The following is a 22,217-nucleotide window of genomic DNA, read 5'->3' as shown; positions in this document are numbered from 1 at the left end:
CGCATTTTTTATAGATATGAATGTCATAAAAGACAAAAAAAATCTGTAGAAATGTTCTAAATTAAAGGAAACTTAAGAGACAAGATAATTAAATGCAATGCCTGATGCTAGATCCTATACTGAAGAGGGGGAAAAAGCCTTACAAAGGACACTATCAGATCAACTGGCAGAATGGAATGCGGATGGCAGATGAGATAGAAATGGTGCAGCACTACAGACTTATCAAGTTGATAAGTTATCTAAGAGAGTTCAGTCAGTCCTCTGTATCTGCACGTTCCATGTCCTCAGATTCAACCAACCACAGGTTGGAAATATTAAAATATAAAAAAAAAAAAATTCCAAAAAGTTTCAAAAAGCAAAACTTGAATTTGCGGCAGGCCAGCAACTATTTACACAGCATTTACAACTATTTACACAACATTTACTTGTTTTAGGTATTCTAAGTAACCTGGAGATGGATGACTGAAAATATATGGGAGGATGTGTGTAAGTTATGTGCAAATTTTATGTCATTTTATATAAGGAACTTGAGCATTTGCGGATTCTGGTATCCAAGGTGGGTCCTGGAACCATTCCCTCTAGGATACTGACAGATGACTGACTACATCACTATTCTTAGGAAATATAATCCAATGTATTTAAAGGTAAAGGACCATGATACATAATACAGGTAACTTATCCTCAAATGATTTTGTAAAAAAAAGTTAAGTATTTATTCATGCATACAGCACTGACAATTTCCAAGCAGCAAAACTAGAATCATTCTTATAAACTCCTATTGAGTTCTGTTTCCTGACCAATCTCCATCTTTACATCTGCAATGATCACAATAGATATTTTTAATGCGGATCCTAAGCCATGAAGAATAAATTACATTCAGGATACTTTGTTTTTAATAGACATGGAAATATACAGATCATAAAAGAAAGGTTTCTATCAAAATATACTTTAAATTATAAACTTAATATTAATCTAGGGAATTGTACACCTCTATGAACACTCACTCCCCAAAGAATCCAAATGGTTGATTTTAGTATACTTTCTGTTATGTAAGGAACACGTTCCATACAGAATATAAATTCTCCTAGCCTGGATCCTGTGTTTTCACCTGAATCAAGTCCAGCACCAGCAACTCACAGTTACCCAACATTTTTGGCCTTGAACATGACAGCCTGCACTGTTTCTCTTCTTGGTTGTTTCTTGAGGCCAGGAGGCATCCTGTCTAGATTGGCTACTTTGACAATTTTGCCAAAGCCTGCCTTGGTGATCACATTTGGTGATAATGAAACTGGTCCTATGTCTGCTATGAAGATAGAAATCTCCTTCCAGTATCTCAGAGTCTATCTCCAGAGAGTCAAACACTCAGTATACCCCAATGGTGATGTAGCATTTCAAGACAAAAAGGCCCAAGCTGACAAAAGTTTAGTGAATCCCCACCACCCCCAAAAGGCACTAAACACTTGAAAAATGAAGGAGTTAATCAGATGTTTTCCTACAGATACTAAAATGGTCCCCTCTACCACTTAATAAAGCGAAATACCAAGTATCTAGCCATCTGGAGGTGCTGTGAAATTCTGAAAACTCACCTGCCACTTAACTTCTCAACATTAACACGGCAATAATTTTTTACCTTTTTGCAATTCAGTAACGATTTTTGTCCATTTCCTTCTCCAATTAACTGAAACCTAAGAATCATTACATAAACACTAATTCTTACCAAAAAGCCATCAGTTCTAAGATGACTTCCCCACCATTTTTGTGTCCCCAGAAGACTGCTGAAAGAGGAAAAGGTTGCCACTTCAGAGTCTCAGACCACTTCCCTGCAAACTGAGATTTCCTTAGACTTTAACATCTAAGTTAGAAAAGTTAGACAGTCTTCTGGTCAACCAGTGCAATCAAAGCAACATTGTTTTCCCCTTCAGTAGCTTAGTATCCACGGTCATCCATGATAAAAAGATGTGGGCAAGACAAATTAAATCTACCAATAGCTGTATCTATTTACCCAATCCTTGTTTTACAACTGTGTGTACAATTTATAAAGTTGACCAAAGACTGGAATTTATACCAACCTTAAAATTTTGATCTAGGTCATCTTCAGTTTCGGTTTCATTTTCAGCTTCTAAATCAATATCATCGTTGTCATCACTTTCATCTACTACGTCATCCACTGTGATACAAAACGTGCTATATAAGTAGGTCAGAGGGAAGCACTCTACAACATGCACATCCAAAGGCAGAATGTTATACATAACACTGGAATTTCAATCACCAAAGGTAAAGTAAATGAAATTTCCTTATAAAAAATGCCTCTAAGGTTGTCCCAGGTGCTGAAAACCCTATGAGATAAAGTGAGAGTGCTTTAAAATTTAGAAAAGCACTCTAAAAATGCATGGGTTTTTTTTTTTTCACTAATGTTGTCAAGTTTCCAAAAATTAATAATGTCTTATGTTGCAACAGCCTGTATGAAACACCTTGTTTCCTATTTTATGATAAATTTCAATAACGCCTTTTACTCCCCCTTACAATTCATTTCTCATTTATTTCATGCACTGTGTTGTGTGCTGGGAATTTTTTAAGAGACGTGTAAATATATTCCCTACCCTCAGGGAGCTCATGAAGTTAAAGAGAGAAAAGAGCAACAATATAAAAGATATACATTAATGAAGGCGCATAGCATACTTAAAATGCTATGGGAAAACAAGGGGTGGAATCAATCATTGCAAACTGCTTGGGGCCAAGCTTGTAAGTGATCACTTCACAAAACAGGTAATAATAAAGCAAGATCTTGAAGAAAAATATAGCAGCTTCCTAGGTAAACATAAGAGTGTGTGAGTGTGGCTTTTAAGAAGAGGAAATGATAATGTGAAAATAAAGACTTGAGATGATGTCTTTGGAAAATGGTAAGTTAATCTTGGCTTGTGTGCTTGAAAAACTACTAAGAGAAACAAATAAAAATGAGAAAATGAAGGGTATGCTAGGCCACACAGTTTAGGTGTTTAAGCTATGGGAGATAAGCACTGGGGATTTTCAAGAGGAGAACGGTTTAACTAACGTTTTTCAAAAGATCACTCTGGCAGGTGTGAGAAAGGAAGCATATATGTGGAGGGGGACAAATTAATAGAGGAAAAGACAGTAACTGTCTGGACCAATACAGCAGTAATGGGGACAAAGAATGAATATGCATCAGAGAAATACTCCGTGAAAGGCCACAAGGGCTGTGGATGTGGAGGACACAAGGAAAGAACAGAAGTGCTCTCTGAGGGTACTCATGTAAGTAATGAGCGCATTAAAACAAAGAAGAGGATATTTTTAAAGCCTGTTTTTCTAAACCTTTATTTTTTCACTCTATTAAGAGGAATAATTGACAAATACATATTGAAAGCCTACAATGTGATAATTTGATATATATTGTAAAATGATTACCAAGATGAATTAACAGATCCATCACCTCACACAGTAACACTGTGAGCACATTGTGTGTGTGTGTGTGTGTGTGTGTGTGTGTGCACGCATGCATGTGGGGAAAATGCTTAAGCTTTACTCTTGGAAACTTTCAAGTACACAATACAGTATTATTAACTATACTCACCATGCTGTACTACAGATCCTCAGAACTTAATCTTCCTAAAACTGAAGATCTATATGCCCTTTGATCTCATCACCCTCCCTATTTACCATTCTCCCAATCCTTGGAATCCAATGTTCTGTTTCTATGAAATCCAATATTTTTCTTCAAAGATTCTACATGTAAGTGATACCACACAGAATTTGTCTTTCTCTGGCACGCTTCGCTTATCATACTGCCATAATGGCCTCCAGATTCACCTGTGTTGTCGCAAATAGTTGCATTTCCTTTTTTTATTGGCTGAATTTTATACATATGGGTATGCTGATGCCTCAGCTCAGAGACAGAGTGGCTCGGTAGACTCCACCTTCAGCAATGCAAATAAATATTCCTGGATTTACAAAAGAATTCACCACAGAATTCTTTCAGGTTCCAAGCTCTCCTAGCATGTCTGTGGTTATTTCACTTACGCACAACTCTTCAGGAGCTTCTGTGTTGTTTAAAGCAAGATATATCTATGTCTCCATGAATCGTCCTGTTCAAGCACTTTCAGGGCTCCCACACAGTTATTTATTTTGCCCTGGTTGATCCTGTTTTTTGCTGCCATTGGTATGAAACACCCAGATGTGGCTGGTACAGCTGTCCCTTCATTCAGTTGTAACTTGTAAACCAGTGATTCCCAATCTTGTTCAAGTTACGACACTTAACCATTGATTTGATAAATTTATTTGATTTTATATATATATGAGAATCACTGTTCCTTTACCCGTTCATCCATGGAAGGACATTAAGGTAGTTTCCAAATGTTGAGTATGCAGAGATCTCTTTAAAATGATGATTTTTGAATATATACCCAGGAGTGAGTTTGCTGGTACGACAGTTCTGTTTTTAAATTTTTGAGGAACCTCCCTGCTCTTTCCCATATTAGCTGTACCATTTTACATCCCCACCAAAAAGTGTATAAGGGTTCTGGTTTCTCCAAATCCTTGCTATCTGCTGTCTCATCTTTTTGATAATAGCCATTCTAACAGGTGTAAGGTGATATCTCATTGTGATTTGCTTTGCATTTCCCTGATGATTAGTGATGTATACCATACACCTACTGACCATTTGTACATCATTCTTTGGGGAACTCTGCATGCAGAAACTTATTTGTAAGTACTTTGTTGTTTTTGATGCTTCTGTAATGGGATTGCTTTGTTAACGTCTCTTTCAGACAGTTCATTATTAGTGTATACAAATGCAACTGATGGTTTGTATATTGATTTTATATCCTGTAACTGTACTTTATTCATTTATTAGTTCCAACAGTTATCGGTAGAGATGTTATAGCTTTCTGTATGTAAGATCATGTCATCTGCAGAGATAATTTCACTTCTTCCTTTCTGATTTGGATGGCTTTTGTGTCTATTTCTGCCCTAACTGCTACAGCTAGAATATCCAGCATTATGCCAATAGAACTGGTGAGAGTGGACATTCAGCTTTTGTTTTTCTGGGGCAGTCTTTCTCTCTCTTTCATTTCTAAAGGACAACTTTGATGGGTAAAGTAATCTTGATTGATATTATTTTTTGTTTGAGCAATTTGAACACTTCATCCCACTCTCTCCTGGCCTGCAAGGTTTCTGCTGAGAAATCTCCTAGTAGGCTTATCAGGATTACCTAGCAGGTAACTAGTCTTTTTTCTCTAGCTGCTTTCAAAATCCTCCCTTTGCCTTTGATTTTTAAGAGCTTGATTATAAATGTCTTGGTGAAGATCTCTTTGGGATGAATCTGTTCGGAGACCTTTGAGCTTATGTACCTAGACAGCCATATATCTCCCCACATTTGCTAAGTTTACAACCATTATTTCTTTAAATAAGTTTTCTGTTCCTTTCTCTCTTCTCCTTCTGAGACTCCCATTATACAGAAGTTGTTTCATTTGATGGTGTTCCATTATTCACATAGGCTTTCTTCACTCTTTTTCATTCTAGACTTTTTTTCTCTGACTGGAAATCTGCCTTCAAGTTCACAGCTTCTTTCTTCTGCTTGACTGAGCTTGATATCGAAGTTCTCTACTGCATGTTTCATTTCATTCATTGTATTCTTCAGGTCCAGAATTTGTTTGGTTCTTTTTATGACTTCCTTCCCTTCACTGAACTTCTCATTTTGTTCATGTATTGCTTTCCTAGGTTCATTGAGTTATTTGTCTTCTCTACAATCATCTGAGCTTCCTTAAAATAATTATACTGAATTATTCTTCAGGTAACTCACAGATCTCTAAGTTTAGCTACTGAAAAGTTACTGTGTTTTTGGTAGTGTCACGTGTCCCTGCTTTTCCATGTTTCTGGTAGTTTTGCACTGATGTCTGCACATTGGAGGATGCAGTCAACTCTTCCAGCCTTTCAGGACTAGCTTGGGAAGGGAACGACTTTCACCTGAAGATGACTGTGAGTAGCATGAAGCCTCTGTGCTTCCTTGGAAGGCACAGTGGTGGTGTCTTTATGCAGCTCCACCAGCTGAGGTCAACATCAGCACTGACCATAGGGGGTCTTCTGTTGCCAATACTATGGACGTCCTTAGGTGGCAGGGGTGGCTATGGCTACTGGGATCCTGAGGCAAAAAGATGCTGGGGTCTTCTTGTACTCCTTTTCTTTTTTTTTTTTTGCCTATGGAAGTAAGTTCTAGACAAGGGGATCCCTCTTGGCACCTGGTCTGAACGCTTGCACTCAGAGCAGTGACAGAGCCAGCCAGGGTCCTACAATCAGGTACCTGTGGAACTACCTACCACAATGCCTGGGTTGCTGCAGCAGTTGCACTGGTGTCTAAGGTGCAAGACTATGGAGATCCCTCATAGAAATGAGGTCTGGAGCTCTGGGGCTCGCTGTAGTGACTCCAGCTGGGGGAATATGCTGCAGCAGCATGAGCCCACAGCAATAGCGCCATCCCCATAAAGTAAATGCAGCAGGCAGGACTCCAAGCTGCTCTGTCAGCTCTGAATTCGCTCTGGTGGAGACCTGGGAGACCTCAGCAACAAAGACTATAAACACCCACAGCAGTGAGCCTCGCTAGGGTTCTCCTGCTCTCCTTTTCTAGTGAGGGGAAACCCTCCTGGTGCCAGGCTGCTCTGGACTAGGGGATGGGGTGATGGCAATGAAACACTTCCTGTATTTTTCTACATGGCCAACCAACAGTTTTGAGCTCTGCAGAGTTTCAGATATTTCTTCAATGAAGTCCAGAGCTACCCCTGAGATATTTTCATCAGTTGGTAGTTGGTTATTTATTGTTTTTGCTGTATTTGCAGGGGAGATGAGCCATGGGACCTCTCACCCCTCCATCTTACTGATGTAACCTTCTTTAACCTCTTTATTACTTCTGTTTCCAGTGTGATTTATTATAGTGAAGATTATAAACTCCTCCCCACCCCCAAGTGTCTGTTCTCCTTTCCTTCATTCTAGTCACAGAACCTCTGAGTTTCAGCTAGAGGTTATAGATTCCAGCCTCTCTCACAGTAATTACAGCCATACAAGCTCCAGGTCACATTCTTTAAAAAGAAAATTGCCCTCTCCATTTTCTTTCATTGCCACTGTCCACATGCACATGAGGAAACCACCACAGGAGATGATGAAAACAATAAGGACCTTTTTCCTTTGATGACCTGGTGAACAGAGCCCCACTGTCCAGGATCACCTGCTCATCTTCTGGATGGACATGTGAAAATCTTGTCTTGTGGCAGTGTAGCAAAGGGCTCAGGAGGCAGCACATCGGGTTCAAATCCTGGTTCCTCCATTTACTAATTACTTGACCTTGAGCAAGTTACGTAAGTTATTTGTGTCTCAGTTTCCTTGTCTATAAAATGGAGACACCCACGCATGGTGTTCTCATGAGCCTTAAAGGAGTTAACATATATAATGTGCCAGGCAAAGAGTATGTGCCATAAAAATGTCTGTTATTACTACTGTTGCTTGAGTGGTCCTGTACTGGGTCATTCTGTAAGAGCAGCTCAGTCTATCCTAAATAATAGTTACCAAATTGCTTTAAATTCTTTTGGAAATCAGAGCGCAAAAAATAGGTATTTATATTGCATATGCTAACCTGGGTCTATTTATGTCAACGTACTAACAGCAGTTATTCATGGATAAACAAGGGAAGAATTGACATTTGGAAAAAGAACTGTTAGGGAAAAAAAGAAAGGGGCTGAATTCACAAAAGCCTACTGCAAACAAGAATGATGACTCCTTGGACAGGAAGAAGGGAAAATGTAGTCCAGCATCAGACAGAAAATATGTTCTCAATTTTTAATCAAACCTTTCAAATATTTTCCTTTATATGGTATTTTTCCTCTGGTTTCACACTCCAGATGTGAATGCCATATAGCTTAGGGTGTCTGAGATCTTCTTTTTTTATTGCAATGATCTATTCTTGTACCATCATCAATTATTACAGCTTAACCTCACAATTAAAATTAGAGAATAAAAATCATCCTTCTTGTTAGTTTTCAAAATGTCCTTGGCTCATTCACAGTAAAAACAAAAATACTTGAAAAACATAAATGTCTACCAATAGGAAACTAGTTAGATAAATTATACTCTGTACGACATAATAATTAAAAGGCATGAGTCAGCACTTTCTGTAAGGTTTTGGAAAGTATATTCCAAGGGGTTTACTTTATTGGTGCTACTGCCCCATGAATGTGATTTACCTTCCTTTAGTGTCTTCTAGCTGTTCTTGCTTTTTGTTGATACACACATATACCTACATGTATACACACATACACATGGCACACAAAGGAAAGCTGCTGAATTTTATTATCTTATAAATAGTACTTCATTGAACTTTTATTTGGTTTAAGACCAAAATCATTTTATAATTGATTTGCTCAGATTTTCTACATAAACAGTAATATCTTCAACAGACACTGATAAACTTTATCTCACTCTTTGAGTGATTAAAAACTATTCTTTCCCTGTCTTACTGGCTAAAGAGAATGTTAACTAATAATGGTTGAGAGAGGCATTCTTTCACACTTCATAACTATTCGTGATACTGGCTACTAATTTGAGTTAGATAATACTCAGCTTGCTTGGGAAATATTCCTGGATTCCTTAAGAAATTTTATCTGGAACTAACTAATTATTTTTATCAAAACTCTTCATGGTACTTATTAAGATAATCATTGGTTTCTTTCTTTGATCTATTGATAAATTTTAATTATAGTCTCAATATTACAATAAACTTATTTTCTTAAAGATAATCCTTGCTTTGCCAAGGTGCCCTATACATGCAAAACACTGCTCAATTCAATTTGCTAGTATTTTAGATTTTTACATTTATTTTCACAAGTGACAATGATCTATCTGTAGGTTGTTTCAGGTTATTCTTACTAGGTTTTGATTTCAGCATCATACTAGCTTCTAAACTTTCTCTTTTTTTCCTTATGCTCTGGAAAATAAAGCATAGGAAAATTTCTTGAAAGTTGAGAGAGCTAATCTATAAAGTCACTGCTGTTTGGTGTCTTCACTGAAGGCAACTTGACTGCATATTCAGTTGCAGGTTTTCTACTATTTAAATCAATTTTAGTCATTCATATTTCCCTAAAATATTGTCCATTTCAATCATATTTTCAAATGTACTAACAGGAGTTATCTTTAGCATCCACTTAGATTGGCTGGATATCCTCTATTTAATTTGCCAAGAACAAATCGCCCACTAACGCTGTGTTTCTAACAATTTCTCCTTGTCATTTGAATGATTATACCTTTATCTTTGTTCTAATATTTGGCACACTTGTTATTATCTAGCGTGTAGAAAATCATCTTTGCTGTCTTGCTTTAAACATTTTGTTCTGTTCTTATACTTTGTAGGGTAGTAATAAGGTCTTCCCCAACTTTTTTGAGCTGGGAATCACAGACACACATTTGCCAATCAATCCATTTACTTTCAAGCTTTCCAACTTGTTGCTTTAAAGTTTCCAGGATGTATTACCTACTTAAAATTTTGTTTTAACCCAATCTGAGAGTCCCTTTCTCCTAATAGGAGCATTTTATCCATTTAGATATCTCATTACTAAAATTGATTTGCTTGTTCTTGCTTTGTATTTGGTGCTTTCAGGATTTTGTGTATCTATGAAATTTTCTTGCTTTGCTATAGCAGCAGTGGATGGATCCCTTCAAAAAATGTTTCCAAGAAAAAACATACATAATTTTATATAAAATTTCAAAGGGTTCACAGTCTCTGAAGACCATCCATGGATTCCTATGGTTCAACAGATCCCAGCCTAAGGGCTCTGTTCTAGATGTTACTTTTACATTTCAAAACACATGTTTGGGCCACTATTTCTATAATTATCATTTTAGAAATGCAAGAATACTATGTTAAGAAATCTATGAATATATATTTTAGTCTTTGGGTAAAAGACCCAGTTTGTTATAATAATATATTATATACCACTTGTCAAAAGTTAGTTGATATATTCCAAAATGACAGTATGACATCTGTTTAACATTACATAATTAACAATTTGTAATATTATATGCAATTATTCTACCATGTCTTCTGCATTCTTGACATCTTAATTCATCACTGGGCTGGCTGGAGTAATTACTTCAGGAAGAGTCCCTGAGCGATATGCTTCTGCACCCTTGTACATCTAAGACTATGTTGCCTTCACATATGGATGGCAACTAATAAGGGTTTAGAAATCTTGAGTCAGAACCCTTTTCCTTCAGATCTCAATAGATGCTGCCTCACTGTCTTTTGGCACTTAATGCTCAAGAGAGCAAGTCTCGAGGCCAGCTTCATCAACAAATGCTAAATGCACGTTTACTATGTCTCATGCAATCTAACAGATACTGAGGATAAAATGAAAGAAAAAAACAACAGTCCTATCCTCATGGGACTTACAGGCTAGCTGGGGAAGGTAAAAAGTAATGAAGCTTGTGATAAATGTAATGCAGCCTGATATGTAAGAAAATATCAGAAGGCAGAAAGAGGGTATTTTCCTTGTGTCTATGGAGTTGCTATTAGAATCCTTCTCTCACATTTTAATTGTGCAAGCTTGTTAGTCAATGTAAGTTTCCATTTCTAGTTCACTGACCCATCAGTCTGAAATGAGACACAAAGCGAGCCCTGGGAACAATATTATCTCTGTCTTTTTTCCCCGTGTTTGATATACTCACTGTACTACAAATCAGCTTACTCTGTCTCAGTGAGTATTCTGGACACTGAATAAAGAACGCTTTCCCAGTGTTACTACCCGCTGTACATAGAGAAGTCTCACCGGCTTTCTACTGGTTAGACCATCACGTAAACCCCCATAAACCTACATTAGGAGAAAAAGAAATTCCAACATCTCCCTGATTGTCCCTCCAAATTAGCTGCTAGTGGCGCTCACCCTGGAGCCAGAGATACTGTATTTCACAGAAAGATGAGTAGAGAGGTGGTGCTCCTCCTAAATCTATTCACGTCTCCACCATGTTTCCTGCATGTTCTATGCTTATTCTACGAGAATGGTCCTTTTAGCTAGTTTTCAGATTCAGACAAATTTTCCCTTATTTTTAAAGTCCAGTATAGTACAGGGAAATATATTCACTCTCTTGCAGTAACTTACAGTAAAAAAGAATATGAAAATGAATAGATGTATTTTCACGTATGACTGAAGCATTATGCTGTACACCAGAAACTGATACAACATTGTAAACTGACTACACTTCAATATAATATTTTATATATATATATATATATATATATATATATATATATATATATATATATATATATATATATCTCAAGTCTGTTGGTAATTTTAAAGGTAATGAAAGAAGAAAGGATTAGACCATGGTTTCACTTAGCTGTTTTAATCAAGTCTCAGACTCAGTCTTAGACTTTTAAGCCCTTCCAAGGAAATTTCTGCATAATGCATTTCGCTATTTTATGCAAACTAAACTTGTACTTCAATAATTAAATACTTTAGAAATTAAATCATAACAGTGTACTCTGTGATATATACCAAAGATAAATCTGTACCAAGGATAATACACTAATTATTAATTACTTGAAAATTCTCTTAAATCACTTACTTCAAATAATTGCTTTGAATATAAATAAAATAACTTTTTTTCAAAAAAGTGATCAATTATTTATATGAACTATAAAATAATGTTCCTATGTGGTGTTTCAAGTTTTTCATAATTCACATTTATACATGCAGCACATCCCACATTACTTCCCTTAATAACTCAATCTCAATTTCTTACATTTAAAAAAATATTTATTAACTAAATATAATGTGAAAGTTTATTATGTCCGTTCAGGCCTTCTTCGCTAGGGAGATGCAACAAGCAGAAATAAAGTAGACAGTCGTACGATTCCGATAACCACTGAAAGCCAGCAGCGAGCATGTGGTCCTACCTTCAGGGGGTAAACTGTAGAGCTGGGCCACAGGTCCAGTCACAGGAATAACTGGTAACTGGAAATGGAAAGAACTTTTAATTGTTGGGAGTGGCAGGCGATTTTTAGGGAAACACTTCCTCATGATCAGACTGGAGGTGTTAACAAGAGGATCGAGGGTCCTGACAGCCAAACATTCCTGTTTTTTAAGAAAAGAAAAAAAAAAAAAATAGATCATGTGCCTTTGATGAATAACTGACCCAATTTTACATTGCTTCAGAAAGTAATACATTAATATTTTCAAGAGGCAAACATCACAAAAACCAGTATTTTTAAGGTAATTATAAAAAAGCTTTGACTAATCAGAAGTATCTCTTGGTAAGTAAGAACCTCACACGGCAAATTTAGTAGTAATTTTCCTTAAATATTTTAACAAGCAGAAATCAGTACCATCTTCGGTACCAGAAGTCACAAAAGTACTATGTAATACCTATGAGTGACTTTAAGGGGCCATTTAGCAAGCCTAAGGCATAAAATAAAAAAGAAAATTTAAGGGAAGAAGAAAAAAGAAAAGAACCAAGAAGGATAGTAAGAAATTAAGAAAGCTGTAAAAAAATAAAAAAGGAACATGCTTTTGGTTGAGCCTTTCTCAGAATTCTATCATTTATCATGCAACAGCACCCCTAATGAGTTGGCTGTTCAACTTATGAATAGGCTGAATATTGATATCACAATTTTAAGTTTTAAGAGTTTAATCTGCTATCCTGGTATCTAATTTTGAGAAGGGCTAGTGGATAGGGGATTTAAAACTATTCCATGTAACAGAGCTATTATTACTGACAATTGACATTTAAATGGCACTTTGATACCCTGTGAAGTTTTCAATATGAATCTTCACATCTGACCTGTCAAAACAGATGAGAAATGAAGGCTCAGAAATGTGAAGTGGTGTAAACAAAGTCACCCAATTCTTCCTCACATATCAAATATCCACCACTGTCTCAATTAGGAATAGTAAAAATGATTGATCTAGAAAAGAAAAGCTAAGAGTAAACATAAAACGTGTGCTCGTTTATCTTAACTACTGTCTTGTGGAAAGAGATTATTGTTGTATGTAACACCAAGAGGGCACAACCAAGATGGTCAGCTGGAATTTTCAAAAATACAGATTTCTTCCTAATAATTATAGCCTTCCTAAAACAAAAGGGTTAAACTGCAATATCCCCAGTTCCCATAACTGACAGTCTGCCACAGACGCTAGAAAGAATCCTGCTAAAGATATTGTCAAGAAGGCATAAGACGGCTGGCAGAACTAGAATCCCTAACTTCAGGTTTATCTTTTGTAACTTCGCAATTTTATTTATTTATTTATTTATTTATTTATTTATTTATTTATTTATTTATTTATTTATTTATTTATTTTTAAGAGGAACTATTTTTATTTTTTATTTTATTTTTGTTTTTGGGGGGGGGTAATTAGGTTTGTTTACTTATTTATTCTTAGAGGAGTTACTGAGGATTGAACCCAGGACCTTATGCATGCTAAGCATGCGTTCTACCACTTGAGCTATACCTCTCCACTGTACCTTTGCTATTTTTAAATGTTCTATCCAGAAGGAAGACATTGAGAACACTTGCAAACAAGTATAACTACTTAACCAGCAATAAAGGGTTCATGAATACGTATGAGGGGGACATACAAAACTGAATACAGACAAGTGCACATCTTAGAAAACATGTCTATATGGAATCCCTTACTACCCAGTGTATACATTTATACATTTTCCTTTTATCTATGGGAAAAAAATATATTGCAGAGATGTGCGCTGAGCACTTTCTCCAACTCAGTCTGAGGTCACATGTGGGAAATGATTGTGCCTTTTGGGATTTTGCGATTTTTAAAAATATATTTATCATACTTTTTGAGTATTTTTAGAAATCTTAAATTTTCTTAAAAACCAAATCCTATCATTAATAATCTCAGTAATAGAAAGAAAATTAAAAACTCACTTGTGAAGTGTTATAAAGGATTTTCATCCCATTGGCATCAATAAATGCTTTTCTTCCCAACTTGATGTTTGTAACACTTTTCAAACTCTGTAAAATTCCTTTCCGAATGAGCATGTTCCTATGCCGATTATCATGGCGATGCCAATCTACATAAATTGTTAAAAGGACTTGGACATATCCTCTGTCTACAGCTCTCCTGGCATTTGTTTCTTCAACAAAAGAAAATCAAGAAAGAGTATTTCTTAAATAACAAGAGACAGTGGTAGAATAAATCAAATTAAAAATATAACCACAATACTGTAATGAATTCTTATCATTCTTTTTTTCAAAAAAAAAAAAATACGGCAACCACATATTTAAATATTATTTTATCTAACAACACAAATATGACAAGTTCCAGATAGCAAATTACAATTTTCCAGAAACCCGCCCATTTACTGTTTTGTGGTTAATAAATATCAAAATATCTTTAATACAATTAAGGCCATATTTTTAAACGTAATACTAACAAAACTTTCATATATTTTAAAACTAATGAATATACTGTCTTTGACTATACCAAGTGGAATGTATAACCCTTTAACTTACTAGCTGTGAATATGATTTTGTTAAAAGCCACTATCATTATTGCAACTTCTATTACAAACTTTGTGTCCACTGAAATTAACTCCATTGGATTGTAGCTCCTATTACAAATTTTATGTGTTTCTACTGAAATTCATTATTTTAAATTTTAATTAACCCCCACATTTATATAAATATCCATGCTATCACAAAGCTAAATTTAAAATACTTGAACAACTTTTTAGTAAGTGAAATGTAAGAAACATTATATGATTAGAAGATAGTGCTTTCTGGTTCTTAATTTTTTAATGTATGAAAACTACATCAAAACTTTTTTGTAAACATTCCATTTTATTGGGGTAAAATTAACAGAAATAAATTCACAAATATGATTTATTTTATTATTTTAAAATGTTAATGTTTAAAATTTTTAACCAAAAGGGTACATTTCACTAAGATGGGAGCAAGGGAATCATATTATAGTAACATCCTGAGACACCCAGCGCCACATGGGTGGGCCAACTGTAAGGGTGCAAGATGATGTGGAATACCAACCCACCTGAGGTTGCTTAGTTACAGGGAAATGCCAATCTCCTCCTCATCTAAGTTTACGTATAAAATGACCCTTGGCTCGGGGCATGGACACTAAGATAATGTAACAGTAGCGCTGGGCTGCTTTTAGCTGCCGGAATTACTAGTTTCTAAGTGTGCTAACACATACCTAAAACATAAAGACACTGAGATCAACAAACTTATTAATGCCCTCTCATAAATTATGTACTGGCATTAGTGAGCTGGAGGAAACTCACGGCGGGCGGGGTGGGGTGTTTCTTCTGTAAAAGGTTTAATACCTCTACTGTATCTGGAAGAGCTAGTCTGCTATAAGGCTGTGACTATCTACAAAATCAGTTAAACAGTTTTGACTAACAATAGTTTTAGGTATTTTAAATGAATATACACACTTTGTTTATACCAGGTGGGATATACAATTTAGCTTACCAGCTTTTAAGTATTATTAGTAATACTTAAAAGATATGACTATCATAATGTCAATGTCATAATGACTATTAAAAGACATTGTGATCACTGGAACTCCTGTTACAAACTGTGTTTCCACCGTAATTCCCAACAGCCTAAATGGTATTTATGAGAAATACTTAAATTCTCTGTTAAAGATCGAATAAGAAACTTGCCCACAACTGAAAAACAGATGTCGGGTGACATCCTAAGAGAAGTGAACACAGCCATCTGCAATCTAGGGTCGTTCTGTCAGTTACTTTTTTACCTAATGGAGTAAACAGATATTTGCCTACCATCCTCCTCTGAAGGAGAGGAAGGGAGGAAGTAAAAGGAAGATTACTCTTTAAAACTGAAGATACCGGCATTTCTGTCATTTTAGGCTAATTAATTTCTATAAAATACTTGAAACTTAAGAGAGTTCAGTTTTTACTGATTTAGAATTACTGACTTCGTCATCTGTGATTCTTGAAAATTAGTAAGCTGTAATAAGAGTTTAGTTTTAATAGCTATTTTAATCTGAAGATTAACTTCAAAATTAGTATGGGCATTGATTTAAATAATTTGAACAACAAGGCAAGGCAAGTACATCAAAGCAAGGCTATAAATATCATTTGAAATTAATCCAAGTATTCTAATCTTGGTCTAAAGTTTATCACATCATATATGAAAATAAAGCTACATGGCTAATCTAATTGAATACCACATATTTCATTTCAAAGACAAAACTGTTAACTGAATTTTATACACTCTAGCATATAATACTCATACCCAAGGTAATTTTTTTAATTTAATAAATCATTACCAAGTATCAGATTTTCAGTCAGTCATTTTCTACCATTCAAATAAACAATTCTGGTCATTCAAACTTAAGGGCAAGTTAGTCTCACCCTTGATAGGAAGTTTTAGGGAAAGATAACATTGAAAGCCATTAATCCAGATCTTTGGGACTAAATGTTAACTGTGGTTAAAAGAAGATGTTAATTTAATCAATCAATTCGAATGGGAGTAATAACAAGAATTAATGTTTAAAATATAGAGACTGAGTATCATGGAGAGAAAAAACACATAATGTGGATGATTACTCTTCAAAGGCATCATACATAGGACATTTCCTCCAACGCTTCAGTTCTGTGTTTTAGTTTATAAATGCATTTAATAAACTGTGTATTTACATGACTAGTCATTTTTAATGTTAGAAGTATGAATTTACAAAAGAAATAAAATTTCTAACATGAGGGTTCTAAATAAAAGTTACACGTTATATAAAGACAGTAGTTGTCTATGTAAGATACTCTTCCTGGTGAATGTTCTCAATGCCATGTTAGCATTATTTTTAAAAAATGATACTATGCAATATTTACATATTACTTTCCTCTACTAACAAGGCTTTATGTTTACATAAATAACTTACAAAAAGGAAGTCAATGGACTTGAATACATTATATAAATGTACAGAATAAATTACAGTTTAATAAACATAAATGACACTAGTTATGATGTGTCTCAAGTGTACTAAAAGATAAAATCAACTTTGACATTAAATTATTATGAACAAGCTTTATAACCATAAACTACATCTACATTTCCAGTTTCTTTAACATAGTAGATAGAATACTCAGGAAAACAGTATCTAGTATTTCTAGTATTTAAAAACTTACTTGATTTTAGCAATGCAGCAAGAGTGTCTAAAGCAACCCTGTCAACATGAGAAAACACAAACAACAACAAAACTAGTAAAATTAATCTACAATAGTAAATTCATACAATCTTTTCAGATAAGTAATTAGTATCTACTCCAAATGTCATTCCTGTTATAGTCAATCACATATGGTGTTTCTCTGTATGCATCTCTTCCTTTAGGTTAAAATCAGATCGGAGGAAGACTGAAATATCAACCAAAAAACACCACACACAAAAATTTTTTTAAGAAGAAAAAGAAGGAAATTCCCAATGTCTAAGTCTTTATATTGGAGGTTAGATGAATGGACTCAATCCCTGTGCCTGTACTTGACCCTGACAGAGTTCACAAAGAGATACTATAAAGAATCATAGGCTCTGATTCACAAAAAAAAATTTAAAAACAAGTTCTAATACAAATAAAGTTTGTAACTAGAAAGTTCTATTGATACTTGTAGCCATCTTACTTTAAAGTATCTTAGCTTTATCAAGCAATAATCCTAATAGTTAAGGTGACAACAAATGTAAAATATTTTGAAACTAGGAGGTCTAGGGAGAGGAAGTATGAGCCCTTAACATTTTTCAGCCCTAAGGCACCAAAGAGAACAATAAACCTAATGAATATCTAATAGTTCTTACTGCCCATTAGAGGAAAAAGGAATAGGAAAAAAAAAAATTGAAGGCAAGTGTATTTTCTTTGAATATAAATTTGCGCTAACACAGTGAAATCAATGGCCATTAATCAGCTTTAAATATATATATAAGCATCACTGTGAACATCTGTAATTAAAATAATTTTTAAAAAGTGAATTCTTGAAGAAGTGGCACTTACTTTCAGTAACTTTAAAAATATAAGGCTACATACTACAGTACCTCTTAGGAAGATTTCAACAAGTATAATTAATTTGCATAAAGATATGTACAGTCAAATTTAAGCATTTCACTCAACACTGAGCATTTGTTGAATGCCTACTAGATACCCACAGTAGCAGGTTCTTCATGAGTGCAATAAAATTAAAAAACAAAGGTATTTTTTTACACAGATAATTTTACAATGTAGTAATGTAATAAAATGTACACATCTATGAAAAAAACAACTCAAGAAATTAAAACCAAAAAACATGGTAATAAGTAAATAAAGCTGCATACACATTAGTGGTACACTGTGTGATGAGATGTGGATAAAGGTAAAGAGTATAATCAATCAGAAAATTTAAGACGGATACTGGTTTAAAATGGATATTGGCTGATAGTAAAACCTGAAATAATCCAGGACTAAGCACAAAGTATGTGCTCATTTATAATAACTGCTCATTACAGCAACCCTCTAGAGCAACATGTTAATAGTTACACTTCGATTTATTGACAGAAATAAAGCAACTATATAACCTTTATTTATGATAACATTTGTAAAATAAAAACAAAAGTTTATGTTCTAAAAAATACAAATTCATGCCTATAACGTTCTCAAAACTGAAGTTTTGGTAATGGTGAGTTAAAGGCAAATGAAAATTATAAAATTATATACACAATGTTCATGGCACCGAATCATAAGTAAGAAACTTTCCATAATCTTATAATATGTGCCAATAAAATGTGCTAAAGGTTGTAAAACTATCAGAATAAGGATAACTTTTAAATTAGTCAAAATTAAACAAAGAATTAAATGGATCTTCTAAATTAAAATGGCAATTTGGGGCAAAAATGGAAAAAAAGACTTCAACAAAATCTGATAAATGCCAAAAATTGTTACAGGTGCCTTGTATACATGTTTTAATTAAAAAAAAAATCCTAGTCCATAGAATTAGCACATTTTATGGCTAAGGAAACTAAGGATTTACGAATATAACATGCTTAGGCTAACATAAAAACTAAATGATATGGTAAAAGTATAATATAAGCTTCTTGCTGAGAAAGGAAATCATAAAATGAGAAATGCGAGTTTCCTTCAAAAAAGGTATGTAGAAGTCCTAACCCCCAGGACCTCAGAATGTGATCTTATCTAGAACAGGGTCACTGCAGATGTAATTAGTTAAGATGAGGTCAGATGGGAGGATGACCTTAATCCATCCAGACTGATGCTCTTATAAAAAGAGACAAAGACTCTTTGAACACAGACACACAAAGAGAGACACCAGATGATGGTGGAGGCAGAGACGGAAATGCTAAGGAACACTAACTTCGGGCAGCAAGCCACCAAAAGCTAGGAATAAGCCAGGACGGATTCTCTGCTGCAGGTGACAGAGGGAACACTGGCCCTGCTGACGAGCTGACTCTGAACTTCCAGCCTCCAGAGACAATAAATTTCTGTTATTTTAAGCTACCAAGTTTGCACTAGGTACTTCGCTACAACAGCCCTGTGAAACTAATACAACCACTTAGATGCAATCACTCGTAAGGAACTCAGGATTTTCCAATTTACAGCTGAGTTTTCATTCAGACTTTAAAAAATCTTAACAGTACTTTCAGAAACAGACTTTCTCCCTGCTGGCAGCTGTTTATAACACACCTGAACCAAATAAAAGTGCTCTGACAGTTTCTAACCCTTAAACTACATGTTTTCTTGTTGATGTTCATTCTTCAACACTAGCGAATCTGGGACACGCACCCGATGATTTCTGCCCATCACGTCTGTTTCATGGCTCCTCGAGATTAAAAGCAATTATGAAGTTTGGTGCAGAGTCATCCTGATATATTTACCAAAATGTCATTTAAAAGGTATTTTTTAAAACTTCAGTACAAAAGAATTTCTGAAATCCTATGTCACTTATAAGCCAGTAGGAATCTATAACATAAAAGTTACAAAAGAATGATAGAATAATTAATGTATTGAAATGCAGAGTTTGTATTATGTTAACTGATTATAAGTTCTCGGCACCAACATTTTATACTTTGTCATATTTTTTCCAATCTTCATATGTCCCACACAGAATAATACAACTGACACTGGTTTAAAAAAGCAGCCTTTGGGTTATTCATTTAGGAGCAGTGACAGAGGAAAAGATTAAGCCCCAGATACTCATGGAGTTACTTTAAATTGGGGGTCAATCCTTGTAAAAATAACTCCAAACCTGTGGTGAAACTCACAATAAATTTCGGAGTTGCTTCCTTCTAGATGAACAATGTTTAAATCCAAAGCCTAAAATTCGAAAGAAAAGGAAATCCTAAAAAGGGAAGCATCACCCTTCAAATAAATAACATCCTTCAAACCTCTTCAACTAAATGCAGGGTGTTGTGTAAGGGGAGGAAGAACTGAGGCTCAAACGTCCTAAGGGTCAAGATTGTTTAATTACAGGGGAGACTCTATGATTATTAAAAATGATAAAGGAATTAAGATATAGATGTTTGGTCTATGAATGGTTTATCCTTTTTAAAGTAAAAATGAAGTAAAAAATTTTTCTTTTTAAAATATAGAGAAAAGAATGAAGGGGTGATTTAGATAACTATATTCCTTCCTCAGAAGCTTAGACCCACTGTTTTCTACAGGAATTTGGATATATTCCATGCTGTATGTTATAAAGATATTTGTGAAATGTTGTTTCCCTAGGAACTTTTTATATTAGATTTGATCACTTGGTTATAATAGAGTAATACAGACCTTAAATAGGAGATCATAACCATGAGAAAAAGATTAATTATAAAGTACTTTAAAGATCAAGGGGAGAAAATGTATAAATTTTTTAAAACAAAGAGTATGTTTTTAGTACTAACTAGGATTCATTCACATCCACATTACTACATTACTTATCTAAACTAACTACATTGTATTTACAGCGACATCGTGCTCATTACAGGAATCATCTCACTAAATCCTCACCACGGTCTTATGATGTAGGCACAAATACTACCATTTTACAGACAGGAAACTGGGGCATAGTAAGTTAGGCAACTTACTTCATAGCACGCAGCCAGTAAGTGACAGAGGTAACGTGCAAACCCGGTTCTGCCTGTGTCCGGAGCCCACTCACTACCTACACCAATCCTGGAGTTGGTTCACTAGCTTGTCACATTTCCCTATCTTGTCACATTTCATCAGACGCATAATCTTTATATAAGTAAATATGTTAAGTCATCCCACCAAGTCATATTTAATAAATAAGTACATGTGCAAGTAAACGCCCATTTTCAGGAAGAGTACAAGCTAAAATATTTTACCTTTATTAAGGAAGGGTGAAAAGACTGGATATGTTCGAACCCTTATTTGTTTGTAAAATTTAACCAAATAGTTGATGTGGACAGATTCTTCCTTATAAAAGGATCACAGCTAATGAAAATAGAAAGAATGAGAAAACTAGGAAGGTCACTATTTTGTAACCCCTTAAGAAATAATGGATCTAGGCAATGTCAAGAAATACTGCTAAGTCACTAGGTGAAAAAGGATGGACCAGTTCAACTCAATGATCTTAAGTGGTGCAAAACAGAGGCCCAGCACCACCTAGGAAATATTTTTACCATTTAAATAAAAAGAACCCAAATCGAATCAAGATTCTAGCGCCATCAGTCTACAGAAAATCTGACGGATAAACCTGTAAGTTAAGTGACCCCAGGATAGTCATCCTTGTTGGGACATTCTATTAGACATCACCCAGTTCCTTCAACAAATAAACAAAACAGAACCAAAAAAAAAAGGACGACTGTAACTGACTGCAAAAGATTATAAGACATATCAATCAATAAGAATGTAGAGCCGTTATTATTTGGATCCTGATTTGAGCAAGCCAACTTTAAAAAACAAACACATTTCTTAGACAATCAGAAAATATCAGACGATCTTAAGGAATTACCAATATTGTTGGGCAATGGAACGATATGGCAATAACACTAAAAGAAAAAAGTTCTGTGTCTGACAGTGCTCATACTAAAGAATTTATAGAACAAATGTAATGGTTGATATTTGCTTTAAAATACTCTGGAGGGGGGAGGGTAGAGAAGGGAAAGATAAAATATAAAATGGCAGAATGCTGATTACTGTTGAAACAGGTACATCAAGGTTCATTATTCTATTTTTGTGTAGGTT

The 22,217-nt window shown here is 34.8% G+C and overlaps 1 protein-coding gene across 3 annotated transcripts in view; it reads right to left on the bottom strand.

The window, feature by feature from the left end:
* AGTPBP1 (ATP/GTP binding carboxypeptidase 1) overlaps positions 1 to 22,217 on the bottom strand; it is a 133,320-nt gene that overhangs the window by 65,094 nt on the left and 46,009 nt on the right. For 2 of the 3 annotated variants that reach the window (XM_074363093.1, XM_045504609.1), the window contains 4 exons: positions 17,182 to 17,219; positions 13,940 to 14,148; positions 11,951 to 12,128; positions 2,070 to 2,212 (listed from right to left, as the gene is read on the bottom strand). In XM_074363093.1, coding sequence (XP_074219194.1) covers positions 2,070 to 2,212; positions 11,951 to 12,128; positions 13,940 to 14,148; positions 17,182 to 17,219 — 568 coding nt within the window. The remainder of the gene's footprint in view (positions 1 to 2,069; positions 2,213 to 11,950; positions 12,129 to 13,939; positions 14,149 to 17,181; positions 17,220 to 22,217) is intronic. The other variant, XM_045504611.1, reaches the window with a different exon arrangement.

Source organism: Camelus bactrianus, chromosome 4 (genome assembly GCF_048773025.1).
Source record: "Camelus bactrianus isolate YW-2024 breed Bactrian camel chromosome 4, ASM4877302v1, whole genome shotgun sequence".
Classification (NCBI taxonomy): domain Eukaryota; kingdom Metazoa; phylum Chordata; class Mammalia; order Artiodactyla; family Camelidae; genus Camelus; species Camelus bactrianus.
Note: the sequence above shows the minus strand (reverse complement) of the source record. Positions and strands in the feature narration are given on the sequence as shown.